Genomic DNA, 17,786 nt, shown 5'->3' with positions numbered 1-17,786 from the left:
ACCAGGACTTTTATAGGGTTCAAAAAAGAACTAGATAAATTCACGGAGGTTAGGTCCATCAATGGCTATTAGCCAGGATGAACAGGAATAGTGTCCCTAGCCTCAGTTTGTCAAAAACTGAAAACGGATGACAGGAGAGGGATCACTTTGATGACTACCTGTTCTGTTCACTCCCTCTGAGGCATCTGGCATGGGCCACTGTCAGAAGACAGGATACTGGGCTAGATGGACCTTTGGTATGACCCAGTATGGCCATTCTTAAGTTATGTTCTTATTCTTCTTAACCTCTGAGAAGAGGTCGAGAAGCAATGGGCTTAAATTGCAGTGAGAGAGGTTAAGACTGGACAGGGTAGTTTAGCTGATTCCTAGCTGTCAGGGTAGTTAAGTACTAGAATAAATTTAGCCTAGGGAGTTTGTGGAATCTCCATCACTGGAAATTTTTCTGAGCATTTTAAACAAATATCTATCAATGATCATCTAGTTAATGCTTGGTCCTGCAGCAAGTGCTGGGGACTGAATTTGATGGTCTCAGCCCCATTGCCTGATCCCCAGCCCTAGGCTGACTTGGGCCCGAGGTATGTGTTTTATTGCATTGCAGACAAATTCTTAGACACAATCCTCAGAAGTTATGGAGTTGTCTAAGCTAGCCAATGGGAAATACTAACCTGTGTTGGGGTAACTAAGCCCCTTCTGTCTTTTGGAGAGAGGAAACTAAGTTTGGGCTTCAGGGAGGTACCTAACTCTGTTTAGCAATCCATGAAGAGGCACCTTCTACCTGGCCTAGGTGCCTAAAAAGATTTTTTTTTTCTGGGACTGAATTAGGTGTCTGCTTCCTGCCACACAAAATTGCCAGAGGAGGTAATGCTATCTGTGCTTTAACTTGTAGGCCATTAGGTACAGCAATTACTAGGAATGTAGAAGATTCAGGTTTAACTCCTCCTGGCTGTTGGGGCTGCAGGGGGGTGGGGCTGGAGAAAGGGGGAGAAGAGATTTGTTGAAATTCGAAGAGCATTCACAAATCACTGAACTATGAGATATTCTGATGTGGATTTCCCTAATTTCCTGTTGTCTCATTGTGGATCAATACTGAAGAATAAACCACAATGAGACAACTTGAACAGGAGACTAGAGAAACCCACATCAGCATATCCCAACTCCTAAAATTCTTAATAATTGTGTTAGTGTCCCACATTCTCTCACCCCGTGACTATTTTAGTATCTATCCACAGATGTATTGTAGTGCCAATAGGACAGACTGAGGGAGTTCTAAATCAGAATATCCCAAAACACAGCGTTTAGAGCAGAAATGAAAGACTCTTGCCCAAATCTCAATCCCACCTTTAGCAAATGGCGGATTTGTATCTGGATCTCCCATATCCCAAGTAAGTTATTTGACAAATGGGCTACAAGTTACAAGGTTGACAGTAGCTCCTCCTCTTCTGAATGGAACCCAATCCAACAGGTGCCTCTAAGCATATCAACCAATCTGCATGTGCATGAATACCTATCTTCCCCTGACATGCAAAGTGCTATAGGACTTAAGTGGGACATAGATGCCTAGAATGAGACAGCAGTGAGCATGTGCATAGGCAGAAATGTAAGTTAATAGGTAAACTACACCCTAAAAAAGACATCAAATGAGTTTAGATGCATACAGGCTTTTGCACAAGTTTTGAGAGGTATGTTGCTTAATTTTTTAGGGTCTTTGGCCTTGTCAAACCACATGCCTCTGAATAAATTTAGTTGCCCTTTCAGGAGTATTTTCAACTGGCTTTATACTGAAAAAACAAGCTCCCAATCTAATTTTAACAGAAAATATAGAGCATGGGTGGTAAATATGGCTACGTCTATAGTAGCCAAAAACTTCGAAATAGCCATGCAAATGGCCATTTCGAAGTTTACTAATGAAGCACTGAAATACATATTCAGTGCTTCATTAGCATGTGGGCAGCCACGGCACTTTGAAATTGACGCAGCTTGCCGCTGTGCGGCTCGTCCACACAGGGCTCCTTTTCGAAAGGACCCCAGCTACTTCGAAGTCCCCTTATTCCCATGAGCAGATAGGAATAAGGGGACTTCGAAGTAGCCGGAGTCCTTTCGAAAAGGAGCCCCGTCTGGATGAGCTGCACGGCGGTGAGCCGCATCAATTTTGAAGTGCCGCGGCTGCCCGCATGCTAATGAAGCGCTGAATATGTATTTCAGTGCTTCATTAGTAAACTTCGAAATGACCATTTGCATGGCCATTTCAAAGTTTTTGGCTAGTGTAGACACGGCCTATAAGAGGCACAGGCCTTCCCTGAGTCATAGTGCTCCACCTCCCCACTTCTTCCTATCATTATTTTGACAGTTTCTGAAGGTTCCCACAGCAGGCTTTTGCATGCTCATGACTCTTCTCCCAAAGTGGATTTATGAACTTAAAAGTGAAGAGGCTTCCAGTTTGTCAGACCTATTCTTCTTCTGGGTGGTCACTTAAAAACAAGTAGAAGGTCTTCATGTTACTCTCCTATTTGTGAGTCCACTGATGGCTGATCAGCCCAATTCTGGAGTGCTGCAGGTCTGATCACAGAAGGGGCAGGTGTTAGCAACTGATGGAAGGCGTGGCAGTTTTTGAGAACAACAAGAAGTCCTGTGGCACCTTGTAGACTAACAGATATTTTGGAGCATAAGCTTTCGTGGACAAAGACCCACTTGTTCAGATGCATGAGTGGGGGGGTGGGTTCAGAGGAGTATTTAAAGGGGGGGGTCTCAGTAAAAAGGGAGGACCAGAGCGGACAAGGTCTATTCAGTCAAGGTGGAAATGGCCCATTATCAGTAGTATGTATCAAAAGAGAAAAAAACAAGTCAGATAAGTTGGGGGGATGTGGCCTATTCCCAGAATCTAATGTGGAGGTGTTCACACCCAAAGCAGAGAAGCTGCTTTTGTAAGGGGCCAGACACTCCCAGTCTCTGTTTAATCCTTGGTTGATGGAGTCAAATTTGCAAATAAATTTCAGCTCAGAGATTTCTCTCTCCATTTGATTTTTGAAATTTCTTTGTTTGAGGATTGCTACTTTTAAATCTCTTACTGAGTGTCCAGGGAGATTGAAGTGTTCTCCCACAGGATTTTGTACATTACCATTCCTGACGTATGATTTATGTTCATGTATTCTTTTATGTAGATACTATCCAGTTTGGCCAATGTAAATTGCAGTGGGGCATTGCTGGCACATGATGGCATGATGGTGACAAATCTGAGGAACTCTCCCAGATTGAAGTGACATTAGAGGAGGTTTTGGAGTTAATTGATAAGCTGAATAGTAACAAGTCTCCAGGACCAGACGGTATTCACCCAAGGGTTCTGAAAGAACTCAAATGTGAAATTGCGGAGTTATTAACAGTGGTTTGTAACCTATCCTTTAAATCCGCTTCGGTACCCAATGACTGGAAGATGGCCAATATAACGCCAATATTTAAAAAAGGCTCTAGAGGAGACCCTGGCAATTATGGACCGATAAGTCTAACATCAGTACCAGGCAAATTAGTAGAAACAACAGTAAAGAATAAAATTGCAAGGCACGTAGAAGAGCACGAATTGTTGGGCAAAAGTCAGCATGGTTTCTGCACAGGGAAGTCGCGTCTAACTAATCTATTAGAATTCTTTGAAGGGGTTAATAAACATGCGGACAAGGGGCACCCAATGGACATAATATACCTAGATTTCCAGAAAGCCTTTGACACGGTCCCACACCAAAGGCTTTTATGTAAATTAGGCGGTCATGGGATAGGAGGAAAGATCCTTTCATGGATCGGGAATTGGTTAAAAGACAGAAAACAAAGGGTTGGAATAAATGGCAAATTTTCACAATGGAAGGGGGTAACTAGTGGAGTTCCCCAGGGGTCAGTCCTGGGACCGATCCTGTTCAACTTGTTCATCAATGATCTAGAAAATGAGGTAAGCAGTGAGGTGGCAAAGTTTGCAGATGACACCAAGTTGTTCAGGACAGTCAAAACCAAAAGGGATTGTGAAGAACTACAAAAAGATCTCAGCAAACTGAGTGATTGGGCAGCAAAATGGCAAATGAAATTTAATGTGGGTAAGTGTAAGGTAATGCACATTGGAAAAAATAAACCAAATTACACGTACAACATGATGGGGTCAAATTTAGCTACGACAGATCAGGAAAGGGATCTTGGAGTTATAGTGGATAGTTCTCTGAAGACATCCACGCAGTGTGCAGCGGCAGTTGGTAAAGCAAATAGGATGTTAGGAATTATTAAAAAAGGGATTGATAATAAGACAAAAGATATCATACTTCCCCTATATAAAATTATGGTACGCCCACATCTTGAGTACTGCGTGCAGATGTGGTTTCCTCACCTCAAAAAAGATATATTGGCATTATAAAAGGTTCAGAAAAGGGCGACTAAGATGATTAGGGGTTTGGAATGGGTCCCATATGGGGAGAGGCTAGAGAGACTGGGGCTTTTCAGTCTGGAAAAGAGGCGATTGAGGGGCGATATGATAGAGGTATATAAAATCATGAATGGTGTGGAGAAAGTGAATATAGAAAAATTATTTACCTTTTCCCATAATACAAGAACTAGGGGACACCAAATGAAATTGATGGGTAGTAGGTTCAAAACTAATAAAAGGAAATTTTTCTTCACACAGCGCACAGTCAACCTGTGGAACTCCTTGCCGGAGGAGGCCGTGAAGGCCAGGACTCTATTAGGGTTTAAAAAAGAGCTCGATAAATTTTTGCACGTTAGGTCCATAAATGGCTATTCGCCAGGGGTAAAGTATGGTGCCCTAGCCTTCAGTACAAGGGCAGGAGATGGATGGCAGGAGATAAATCACTTGATCATTGTCTTCTGTTCTCCTTCTCTGGGGCACCTGGCATTGGCCACTGTCGGCAGACGGGATACTGGGCTGGATGGACTTTTGGTCTGACCCAGTATGGCCATTCTTATGTTCTTATGTTCTTATTATATTGGTAGATGTGCAGATAAAGGAGCCCCTGATAGTATAGTTGATGTTAAGTCCTGTGATGATATCACTGGTGTAGATATGTGAGCAGAGTTGGCAGCGAGGTTTATTGCAGGGATTAGTTTCGGGTTTAGTGTTACTGTGTTGTGATCCATAGCTGGAGCCAGTGGTTGTTGGCACAGCACCTGGCTGTCTGCTGTACTGTTCTTCTGGCCGCTCTAAGTGCTTGCTGGGTACTCTGGCTCGGTGAGCGTTTGTACTCCAGGAGTGCAGCGCGCTTCTTTTCAATGACTGGAATCATCTCATCGGAGTTATCTTCGAACCAGTTGTTCGTGTTTCTAGCTCTTCTTCCAAACACCGACAAGGCCATGTTGTAAACTGTATCCCTCAGATGTTGCCATTTGGATGTCGCATCGGCGCTCCCAGGGCCGCTGCGCAGATTTTCCTGGAGGGTGTCTCTGAACTTTTCAGCTTTCTCCGAGTTTGCCGTCTTTCTGGCGTCAATGCGGAGCCTTCCAGCAGGTTTAGAGCGGTACAGCTTCTTGGATCTCAGCTTGAGCCTGGAGCAAACTAGCGAGTGATCTGCATCACAATCAGCACTATGATAGCTGCGTGTCAGAAGGACGTTTTTGAGGTTATTACGCCTAGTGATGACCACGTCTAGTTGATGCCAGTGCTTCGAGCATGGGTGTCTCCACGACACTCTGTGCTGTGGCTTCGTTTGGAAGAATGTGTTTGTGATGCACAGATTGTGGTACGTGCACAGTTCAAGGAGACGCTGTCCATTGTCATTCATTTTTCCCACACCGAAGTGTCCTAAGCAGGAAGGCCATGAGGCCCAATCAGCTCCAACTCTTGCATTGAAGTCACCCAAGATGTACAGTTGTTCATGAGTAGATATTTGCGCTACAGCAGCACTAAGCACGTCATAGAACTTTTCTTTTACTTCTGGTGTGGAGTACAGGGTTGGAGCATAAGCGCTGATCAGGTGGACGGGACCAGCGCAAGTTTGAAGTGTGATCTGAAGAAGTCTTTCTGATCCGCCCATGACTAATTCCACCATTTGTAGAAGGGTGTTTCTGACAGCAAAGCCAACACTATGCTCTCTGGGTTCTTCTGGGGCTTTACCCTGCCAGAAAAAGGTGTAGTCCTTTTCCTTTAGAGATCCACATCCAGACCTGTGCTGACTTTAGTAATCTCAGAGGAATGTACGAGGGTATGAAGAAGGCATTAGGACCCACCCAGAACAAGATGGCACCTCTGAAATCTAAATCTGGTGAAGTCATCGCTGACAAAACCAAACAGATGGAGCGCTGGGTTGAGCACGACTCCGAGCTGTACTCAAGCGAGAACGTTGTGGTTGACGCAGCCCTCGATGCCGTTGAGCTCCTACCAGTAATGGATGAACGGGATCAGGAACCGACTGTGGATGAACTGAAGAGAGCCATCAACCGCATTGCAGCAGGAAAGGCCCCTGGCCAGGATGGTATACCACCAGAGGTAATCAAGTGTGCCGTGGACATACTCCTGGAACCCCTACATGAGCTACTGTGCCTGTGCTGGAAAAAGGGTGAGGTTCCACAGGATATGCGCGACGCTAACATTGTAACGTTGTATAAGAACAAAGGAGACAGAACCGACTGCAACAACTACCGTGGAATCTCCCTCCTCAGCGTCACTGGTAAACTGTTCACTCGCGTCATCCTTGGCAGACTCCAGAAGATTGCTGAGAGGGTGTACCCCAAATTGCAGTGCGGATTCCGCGCAGAGAGGTCTACCGTTGACATGGTCTTCTCTCTAAGGCAGCTGCAGGAGAAGTGCAGGGAGCAGAGGAAGCCACTCTACATAGCCTTCATCAACCTGACCAAGGCCTTTGACTTGGTCAGCAGGGATGGTCTGTTCAAACTGCTCCACAAGATAGGCTGTCCTCCACGGTTACTCAAGATGATCCAGTCGTTCCACGAAGACATGAGAGGAACCATCCAATATGACGACGCATTATCGGATGCTTTCAGAATCAGGAGTGGCGTCAAACAAGGATGTGTGCTTGCTCCGACATTGTTCGGGATCTTCTTTGCACTCCTTCTGAAGCATGCCTTTGGATCTTCAACAGAGGGCATCTTGCTGCACACAAGATCTGATGGGAAACTGTTTAATCTTGCAAGGCTGAAAGCTAAGTCTAAGGTGTGGGAAGTCCTCATCAGAGACATGCTGTTCGCAGACGATGCTGCTGTAGTGTCTCACACAGAAGACCAGCTTCAAAAATTGCTGGATCAGTTCTCCAAAGCATGCAAGGACTTTAGGTTTACCATCAGCCTAAAGAAGACAAACGTACTTGGTCAGGATGTTGCTGAATCCCCATCAATCAGCATTGACAACTATACGTTAGAGGTCATCCACGAGTTCGTTTACCTCGGGTCCACCATCGCTGACACCATGTCGTTGGACACTGAGCTAAATAGGAGGATCGGCAAAGCGGCCACAACTCTGTCCGGACACAGCAAGAGAGTGTGGAATAACAACAAGCTGTACATTCACACCAAAATGCAAGTCTACAGAGCCTGCATCCTCCACACCCTCCTTTATGGCAGTGAGACTTGGACCCTGTATGCCTGCTAGGAAAAGAGGCTGAACGTCTTCCACTTGCGCTGCCTCAGGTGCATCCTTGGAATATCATGGAAGGAAAGAGTGATCAACACCGCCGTCCTCAAGCAAGCTGGAATCCCAAGCATGCTCACCCTCTTCAGACAGCGTCAGCTTCGCTGGCTTGGCCACGTCCACAGGATGAATGATGGAAGGATTCCAAAAGACATCCTGTATGGTGAGCTAGCCTCTGGCAAAAGACCTCCCGGACGCCCCCAGTTGCACTACAAACATGTCTGCAAGAGAGACCTCAGAGAGGTAGACATTGAGCTGGGCAACTGGGAAGACCTAGCAGACGACCGCAGCAGATGTAGGCAGGGGTTACACAAGGGCCTTCAGAAGGGTGAGATGAGGATCAGACAGCTAGCAGAGGAGAAGCGAGTGCACAGAAAGCACACTAAGGACTTGCCAGACACACACCACATCTGCAAGAGATGCAGCAAGGACTGTCACTCTCATGTGGGTCTTCATAGTCACAGTAGACGCTGTAAATGAAGTCCTCAATTGAAAGTATAAAGGGTGTGATCCATAGTCTATGCAGACTTAAGGATGCCTACTACTACTACTGTTGTGATCTATAGTTTCAGGTGAGAATTTGTTTAAGATTGGCAGGCTCTCTGTAAGGCGAGGACAGGCCTGCCTCCCAAGGTCTGTGAAAGTGAAGGATCATTGTCTAGGATGGGTTGCAGATCATTCATGATGCGTTGGAGAGGCCTTAGCTGGGGGCTGTATGTGATGGCCAGTGGTGTTCTCTTGTTTTCCTTGCGAGGCCTGTCTTGTAGCAGGTGGCTTCTGGATACCCATCTGGCTCTGTCAATCTGTTTCTTCATTTCCTTAGGTGGGTATAGTAGTTTGAGGAAGGTTTGGTAAAGGTCCTGTAGATGTTTGTCTCTGTCTGATGGATTGGGGCAAATATGGTTGTGCCTTAGTGCCTGGCTGTATATAATGGTTTGTGCAGTGTGCCCTGGATGGAAGCTGGAGGTGTGTAGATAAGCATTGCAATCTGTGGGTTTTTGGTGTAGGGTGGTATTTATTTCACCATTGTTTATCTGCATAGTAGTGTTCAGGAAGTGGATCTCATGTGTGGACTGGTCCAGGCTAAAGTTGAGGGTGGGGTGGAAACTGTTGAAATCATGGTGGAACTCTTCAAGAGCCCCCTTCCCATGGGTCCAGATGATCATAGAATCATAGAATCATAGAACACTAGGACCGGAAGGGGCCTCAAGAGGCCATCGAGTCCAGTCCCCTGCCCCAACAGCAGGACCGACCACTATCTACACCATCCCTGATAGACATCTATCTAATCTGTTCTTAAATATCTCCAGCGAGGGAGATTCCACAACCTCCCTTGGCAACTTATTCCAGTACTTGACCACCCTGACAGTTAAGAACTTTTTCCTAATGTCCAACCTAAACTTCCCTTGCTGCAGTTTAAGTCCATTGCCTCTTGTTCTATCCTCAGAGGCCAAGAAGAACAAGTTTTCTCCCTCCTCCTTATGACACCCTTTAAGATATCTGAAAACCGCTATCATGTCCCGCCTCAATCTTCTTTTTTCCAAGCTAAACAAGCCCAATTCTTTCAGCCTTTCTTCATAAGTCATGTTCTCCAGACCTTTTATCATTCTAGTTGCTCTTCTCTGGACCTTCTCTAATTTCTCCACATCTTTCTTGAACTGGGGTGCCCAGAACTGGACACAATATTCCAGCTAAGGTCTAATCAGCGCAGAGTAGAGCGGTAGAATGATTTCTCATGTCTTGTTCACAACACACCTGCTAATGCATCCCAGAATCATGTTTGCTTTTTTTGGAACAGCATCACACTGTTGACTCATATTTAACATGTGATCTACTAGAACCCCTAGATCCCTTTCTGCTGTACTCCTTCCTAGACAGTCTTTTCCCATTCTGTATGTGTGAAACAGATTATTCCTTCCTAAGTGCAGCACCTTACATTTATCTTTATTAAACTTCATCCTGTTTACTTCAGACCATTTCTCTAATTTATCTAGATCATTCTGAATTATAACCCTATCCTCCAAGGTAGTTGCAACCCCTCCCAGCTTGGTATCATCTGCAAACTTAATAAGCGTACTTTCTATGCCAATATCCAAATCATTAATGAAGATATTGAACAGAACTGGTCCCAAAACAGACCCCTGCGGAACCCCACTTGTTATGCTTTTCCACCTGGATTGAGCACCATTAACAACTACTCTCTGTGTGCGATTAGCCAGCCAGTTATGCACCCACCTTATTGCACCGCGATTTAAGTTGGACTTGCCTAGTTTGTGGATAAGAATATTATGCGAGACCGTATCAAATGCTTTACTAAAGTCTAGGTATACCACATCCACTGCTTCTCCCTTATCTACGAGTCTCGTTATCATGTCAAAAAAAGCTATCAGGTTGGTTTGACATGATTTGTTTTTTTACAAAACCATGCAGGCTGTTCCCTATCACTTTACTACCTTCCAAGTGCTTGCAGATGACTTCCTTAACTACCTGCTCCATTATCTTTCCTGGCACAGAAGTTAAGCTTACTGGCCTGTAATTTCCTGGGTTGTTCTTATTCCCTTTTTATAGATGGGCACTATATTTGCCCTCTTCCAGTCTTCTGGAATCTCTCCTGTCTCCCATGACTTTCCAAAAATGAGAGCTAACGGCTCAGCTACCTCTTCTATCAGCTCCTTGAGGATTCTAGGATGCATTTCATCAGGTCCTGGTGACTTGCAGACATCTAAGTTTTCCAAATGGTTTTTAACTTGTTCTTTTTTTATTTCAAAAACTAACTCTACCCCTTTTCCACCAGCATTCTCTATGTCAGGCATTCCTTCAGACTTCTCTGTGAAGACCGAAACAAAGAAGTCATTAAGCATCTCTGCCATTTCCAAGTTCCCCATTACTGTTTCTCCCTCCTCACTGAGCAATGGCCCTACCCTGTCCTTGGTCTTCCTCTTGTTTCTAATATATTTGTAAAAGACCTTCTTGTTACCCTTTATGCCTGTAGCTAGTTGGAGCTCATTTTGTGCCTTAGCCCTTCTAATTTTACTCCTGCATTCCTGTGTTATTTGCCTGTGTTCATTCTTTGTAATTTGTCCCAGTTTCCATTTTTTATAGGATTCCTTTTTAAGTTTGAGATCATGCAGGATCTCCTTGTTAAGCCAAGGCGGTCTTTGAAGATGTCATCAGTGTAGCGAGATGTCATGAAGATGTCATCAGTGTAGCGAGGCAGAGGAGGGGCACTCGGGGATGAGAACTGAGGAAGCGTTGTTCCAGGACAGCCATAAAAATGTTGGCATACTGTGGGGCCATGCGGCTGCCCATAGCAGTGCCACTGATTTGAAGGTATAAATTGTCCTCAAATCTGAAATAGTTGCAGGTGAGGACAAAGGCACAAAGCTCCGCCACCATTTCCGCCTTGGTCTAATCAGGGATAATGTTCCTAACAGCTCGGAGTTCATCTTCACGTGGGGGCAGTTTTTGACACTCTCTTCTTCTTCTCTGCTTCTCTTCTTCTGCACTGCCACGGGACCTCTCAAATTGTGCCAGGCCCTCATGGATTTCTGCTCTCTACTGGGGGCTGTCCTTGGCAAGGTCCTCCCAGCTGTCAACACTGACACTGCACTTTTTCATGTGTGTCTTCAGCATATCCCTATATCGCTTCTTCTGGCCCCCAAATGCTCCTCCGTCCTTCCTTCAACTCAGAAAATAGAATATGTTTGGGAAGGCACTGATCAGACATCCGAACCACATAATCTGTCCAAAGAAGCTGTTGGTGAATGTAATGGTTTTATTCCTGATCATCTTTGACTCTTCCAGGATACTAGTGTTTGTGCGCCTATCCTCCCAAGAGATATTTAGGATTCTCTTGAGGCAGTCTTGATGATGTAGTTTAAGTGCCTTCAAATGCCTCTTGTATTTTGTCCAGGTTTCATATGCACACAGTAGCAATGTAGTAACCACTGTGCAGTATACAAGGAGCTTTGTCTTGGCACAGAACCTGTGAGAGAACCATTAACTGGGTAATAAAGCTATTTAACAGGCATTTATGTATCAACCCTGATCTACTGACAAAACCAGTTGTGCATTACAACGTCTACAGGGCTTTAGTTTAAAATTTGCTTTAAATATTTCATTAGTTTGTACCCTTACTACAGAGTCTTTGCAAATAAATCTTTGACAAATTTCAGGGTTTATATATGAATATAGAAAAAAAGCTGTGACTGACATTTTTATTCCCAAATTTAGTGCTTTTAATATGTGCAGTGCATTGTGGGATATGACACTGTATAGCTGTGTCTACACGTGCACGCTACTTCGAAGTAGCGGCACTAACTTCGAAATAGCGCCCGTTGTGGCTACACGCGTCGGGCGCTATTTCGAAGTTAACTTCGACGTTAGGCGGCGAGACGTCGAAGTCGCTAACCTCATGAGGGGATCGGAATAGCGCCCTACTTCGACATTCAACGTCGAAGTAGGGACCGTGTAGACGATCCGCGTCCTGCAACGTCGAAATTGCTGGGTCCTCCATGGCGGCCATCAGCTGGGGGGTTGAGAGATGCTCTCTCTCCAGCCCCTGCGGGGCTCTATGGTCACCGTGGGCAGCAGCCCTTAGCCCAGGGCTTCTGGCTGCTGCTGCGGCAGCTGGGGATCCATGCTGCAGGCACAGGGTCTGCAACCAGTTGTCGGCTCTGTGGATCTTGTGTTGTTTAGTGCAACTGTGTCTGGGAGGGGCCCTTTAAGGGAGCGGCTTGCTGTTGAGTCCGCCCTGTGACCCTGTCTGCAGCTGTGCCTGGCACCCTTATTTCGATGTGTGCTACTTTGGCGTGTAGACGTACCCTCGCAGCGCCTATTTCGATGTGGTGCCGCGCAACGTCGAAGTTGAACATCGACGTTGCTGGCCCTGGAGGACGTGTAGACGTTATTCATCGAAATAGCCTATTTCGATGTTGGCTTCACGTGTAGACGTAGCCTGTCTGTGCTCTGATCCGGTTCCTAATAAAGTCTTCATTTTGAAAAGGAAAAGAAAGCTTGTGGCATCTGTGAACGGCAACACAAATTTTAAGAAAGAAAAATTAAATTAAACTTGAAGTAAAATTGGCACAATTAAAGTGGTGTTGGAATGAATTCAAAAAGGGGAAAATCAAAGATGAAAACTGAGAATTTCAAACTAAATGGATCCAATCCTTCACATTTATATTGAGTTTGGCTGGGCTCCCTTTATGTCTCATTTGCGATGAGAAATTTACCAACAACAAAAAATGCAACCTTGAGAGGCATTTTCTTAAAAAACGCTCCACTTTTGCTAAAGTGTATCTAGCTGCAGATGCCAGAAAAAAGGCCATGGAGGAGCTGCTACTCAAGGCAGAGTTAGAACACATTCACTAAATGGGTGAAATCACCAAGTAGCATAACTGTGGTTAGTTTTGTGGCAACTCCAGAGATCATGAAATGAGGAAAGCCATTAATGGAACGTAAATATATAAAAGAATGCTTTATCAAAGTATCAGAGCAACTGTAGTGTGATTTCAAAAATAAAAATGAAATTGTTCAGAACCTAGACTGTTACAGAGAGAGAGAAGGTTCAGGGGCGAAAGTCAGGAAGATAGTGGTACTAACACATGTGAAGTGTGAGGAAATAGAATATGTAAAAAGTTTGTGAACGTCCTGCAGTAATCATGTATTGCATTACAAATCAATTTGTGTGTACTGTTCTCAAAATAGGGGCTACAAAGAGCATGGTTTGAAAAGTATCAAAGAGGTAGCCATGTTAGTCTGTGTCTGCAAAAACAATGAGAAGTCATACAGCACCTTTTCGACTAACAGATATTTTGGAACATTAACTTTGGTGGGCAAAGACCCGCTTTGAAAAATGCACATAATGGAAATACCATAGGGAGGTCTAATTATACAGGCTCATGAAAAGGAAGGAGTCCCAATCAGAAGGAAGGCCATAGTTGCCTACATCCTCCCTGACTGAACTGACCTCATCAGCTCTGGTCTTCCTCCTGATTGGGCCTCACTAGTCCTGTCTGTGCGTGACTGGACAAATGCTAGGCAGACCGGACAGATGCTAGGCAGGCTTCTAGGTAGGAAAAATAGGATAGGCAGTACATACAGAATATACAATCTGGAGCAGACATGTATAATTTAAGGAATAAAAAAAATTGCTCAAGTGCCTTTCTAAATTTTCATCCACCTGCACAACAGTGCAGATCTATCAATATTGAAAGGTGTTCTCATGTTCAATACTTTCATTTAGTCTAGCTGGTTGTAATGGGGCTTGCATCTGGACTCCTCCTGGTCTACCTCTACTCCTGGTTAGCAAGGGTGGAACATTGGCTCCACTAACGTTAATGGGCATTTTGCCACTGATTTCAATGAGGTCAGGATTTCGCTCCATAATGCCACTGTTTAATGATTTTAGTGGCAATCTTAGGGCTGTAAGAATATGGCCACACAGTGAAGTTATTTCGACAAAACAGACAATATTTCTAAATAACTTTGCAAGCATCTATATACACTACACACCTGCTATTTTGAAATAAATTTGAAATAAATTCGAAATAGCGGATCCATTATTTTGAATTTCGTAAACCTCTTTGCTGGAGGAATAATGCCTATTGCAAAATAGCTATTTTGAAATAGGTGCTATTAAGACATTCACCATGAGAGAAATAAAAGATGTCAAAAGTTATATTTGAATTAAACTGGAGATATGGAATGCTAAATGAGATACCTTCAGATTTCAATTTTCTTTCAGTCAATTCTTTTGTTAAAATGGATATAGTAAGGTCTCAGAGTACACAAATCCAGAGTATGGGACCCCGCTCTTACACAGCTGACCCCAATTCATACAGTAACCCCTTGCTTTACGTGGCTTCATATTGCGCAAAACTCGCTTTAACATGAGTTTTGCACAAATTGAAGTTCCTGGGCTCTAAGCCTGCCTTCCCAAGGCAACAAAAGGCACCGTTCTGAGAAGGTAGGGGAAAGATTTTCAGCCCACCTAGCTGCCTGCCCCCGCGGGCAGCCAGGCAGGCTAAAACCCTCTTTACCCTGCTTCCCAGATGCACTGATTGACAGCCATGCCAGTTCACACCCGTTAAACCCCCTGCCAGCTCAACACCCCTCAACTCCCCCACTCTCATAGCCCCATCTCACCCCCCTGAGTGCCCCAGGTCACCTCCTGCAGCAGGGGGCTCCAGCCACATGCCTGGGGCTCCGGGCCAAACCCTGTGGACCTGGCTCAAACCCCCATGCCCCAACCCCCCCCCCACAGTCAAGCACCCCACTCCAGTGCACCCGCATTCAACCCCTCCCCAACCCGGCTCAACCCCTTTCTCACCGGCAGCCTCAGCTCACCCCCCAAAGCGTGGGGCTCCGGTGTCAACCCACGTGCAGGGCTCTGACTCCCAGCCCCTGGCATGCTGCATGGGGCTCCAACCATCCCCCAACTCAACCACCCCACCCCGGTGCACCCATTAACACCCCCCCCGCCTGGCTCAACCCCTTCCCCCTGTGGCCCCAGCTTACCCCTCCACATGTAGGGCTCTAACCCCCCCTGCCAGCTCAACCCACCCCCATGCCAGTTCACCCCCATTTAATCCCCCCTCCTCCCAGCTCAACCCCCCCATGCCCAGCTCACCCCCCTTGCGCGCACTGGGCTGTCAGCCACCAGTGCGCAGGGAGGCTCCAGCTGTCAGCTGCTGCAGGTGCATGAGGCTCTACTCCGCTAGCCAACCCCCCACCGATTCACCCTGTTCAACCCACCCCCAGCTCACACCCCTTGGTACGCTGTGGCTTCAACCTGAGCCCCAGGCTCCCAACCCCTGGCACGCATGCATATGGGACTCCAGCTCCAAGCCCCCTTCCCACCACTCCTGAGATCCCAGCTCCAACCCCTGGCCGGGCTCATCCCCCAGCCCAACCCCCTGCTGCCGGCTCCAACCCCCTGCATGACCTGGCTCAACTGCTCCCTCCCATCCCACCTGCAGCCCTAACCCAACCCAGGCTTAACCCCACCTGCCTCCTCCCAGGGCCCCAACCCATCCCTCCAAGCCCTCCCTGACTTACACAAAATTCAAGGTTTGCCAGGGTTGCGTGGAACAACCATCACATAGCTCGAGGGATTACTGTACTGCTAATCTTCAAAAAGCAGCAGTAGATTTACATTTTACATATGACAGCAATTTGAATACTTCAGAAATTTCATCAGAGGTTCACAGTTTTAAACCTCAGGTGTTAGTGCTGTTGTCAAACATTTCATCTGCAACTAGTATGAACCTTCTACAATTAATTCATGAAAATAATCTGACCAAATCTTATCCAACTTTGGAAATCACCCTCTGAATATTTCTCTGCTTACCAGTGACTATGGCTTCTTGAGAAAGAAGTTTTAGTAAACTAAAATTAATTAAGAACTACCTTCAAGCATTCATGGGTCAGAACAGATTATCAAATACGTCCATCTTATCAAGAGAATATGAGGTAGCAAATAATATCAATTTCAATGCGATTATTGATGAGTTTGCCTCATTAAAAGAATGCAAAGTACAATTATAAACAAATACCTAATAGTACCTGACACAGTGATATTTTATAAGTATATGTATGAATATACAGGTTATCTGCATGTATGATATGTTATATATATATATATATATATATATATATATATATATATATAAACTGATTGGTTACACAAGTCTCTTAAGTATACCAAATATACTATTATTATTATTAATAATGTATTTTCCGTTTTTCTGAGAAATAACTACTATGAATATATGGGGGGCGCAATTTCATATTCACGCCTCAGGCACAATATGAGCTAGCTAGGGCACTGCACTTGGCAGCAAAGGGACTGCCATCGGTGCCGAGTGACGGGGCAGCTCTAACATACGTCTCACTCCCACCCCCCGGCTTCCCGAGGCTCAGGGCGGCGGCCAGCCGCTAGCACTCAGGAGCCGCCGTAGGTCCGACTCCCGGAGCATCTGCTGCGCTCACCCCCTTGCCCAGGCGCTTCTTGATCTCGTATTTCTGGGACACCAGCTCCTCCACCTCCGGCACGCTCATGCTGCTTCCGCCCTAGCCAGCGAGGGCCCCTCTCCTCCCGCCGCGCGTCGCTCACGGCCAAGGTCCTGGAGCGCAGGTGCGGCCGATGCCGAAGCCTGAGGCACTCGCCAGCTCCCCGGCTGCACCCGCGGACTACTCGGTTGAAAGAGCGGGAGGAATCGGCAGGGAGCACAGCGGACCCCAAACCGGGGCGTGCATTTGTGTGGAGGACGGCCGCTGTTGTACTGTTGCTACGGAAACAGCGGGGAGGGTGTCATGCGCGCATGCGCAGAGCTTCACACTCTGCCCCCCGCCCCAGCTCTGGAAGTACAGCGGGTTCTCGGATCGCTGAACCCCATGCAGGAGGCGACCTCTGCTTCATGAGCTGCTCTTCGCGTTCCCTTGAGCCTGCCTTGGATCCGCCTTGTGCAGCGCGCGACCTTGCCCCTCGCCTGGGTGGAGGGGCTGCGGGGTGGGGGTTTTACCAATTCAGCGATTGCTTAAACGCTCAAATACGAACGTGAGTTTCTCGCTAGCTTCCGGGGGAGCGTGGGACTCCGCAGCGAAGTGCACAGATCCTATGATTGCCAATTGTCTAGTGCGGAGTGGGCACAGCAGGGCGTGGAAACTGTACGGAGGGCAGTGAATTCTCACAAAATTGGGGGTAGGGGAGCGGGTGAGGGCTCTAGGCTAGGACCAGAAATCAGGAGTTCAGGATGTGGGAGGGGGTGCTGGGGGTTGGAGAGGGGTCTTTGAGTGTAAGGGCTCCAGCTGGTAATGCAAGCTGTGGTGTGGGTCTGGGGCGGAGGGGTTTGAGATAGAGGAGGCGGCTCTGGGCTAGTATCAGAGGGTCCTGAAGGCAGGAGCAGGGGCCAGTCTGGGACAGGAGGTTGCAGTGCCAAGGGGTGAGGGCTATGTCTGGAGAGTTTGGGACCTGGGGTGGGACAGGTGGTGCAGATGCACTAGGCTGGGACCAAAGAGTTCAGAGATCAGGAGAGGGAATTAAGTGTGGGGCAGGAGGGCTCAGTGCTTCAGGTTCCCAGCTGCACTTAATTCTTTAAGAAGCTCCCGGAAGCAGTTGCATGTTCCACTTTCTTACCAGCTCCTACATGGAGACATC

The 17,786-nt window shown here is 46.5% G+C and overlaps 1 protein-coding gene across 3 annotated transcripts in view; it reads right to left on the bottom strand.

Moving 5' to 3' along the window:
* Positions 1–16,879, bottom strand: part of MAPK15 (mitogen-activated protein kinase 15) — a 235,884-nt gene extending 219,005 nt beyond the window's left edge. For all 3 annotated transcript variants that reach the window (XM_074986373.1, XM_074986371.1, XM_074986374.1), the window contains exon 1: positions 16,619–16,879. In XM_074986373.1, coding sequence (XP_074842474.1) covers positions 16,619–16,687 — 69 coding nt within the window. In that variant the 5' untranslated portion in view covers positions 16,688–16,879. The remainder of the gene's footprint in view (positions 1–16,618) is intronic.
* Positions 16,880–17,786: the final 907 nt, after the last annotated feature.

This window comes from Carettochelys insculpta, chromosome 2 (genome assembly GCF_033958435.1).
Source record: "Carettochelys insculpta isolate YL-2023 chromosome 2, ASM3395843v1, whole genome shotgun sequence".
Lineage (NCBI taxonomy): Eukaryota > Metazoa > Chordata > Testudines > Carettochelyidae > Carettochelys > Carettochelys insculpta.
Note: the sequence above shows the minus strand (reverse complement) of the source record. Positions and strands in the feature narration are given on the sequence as shown.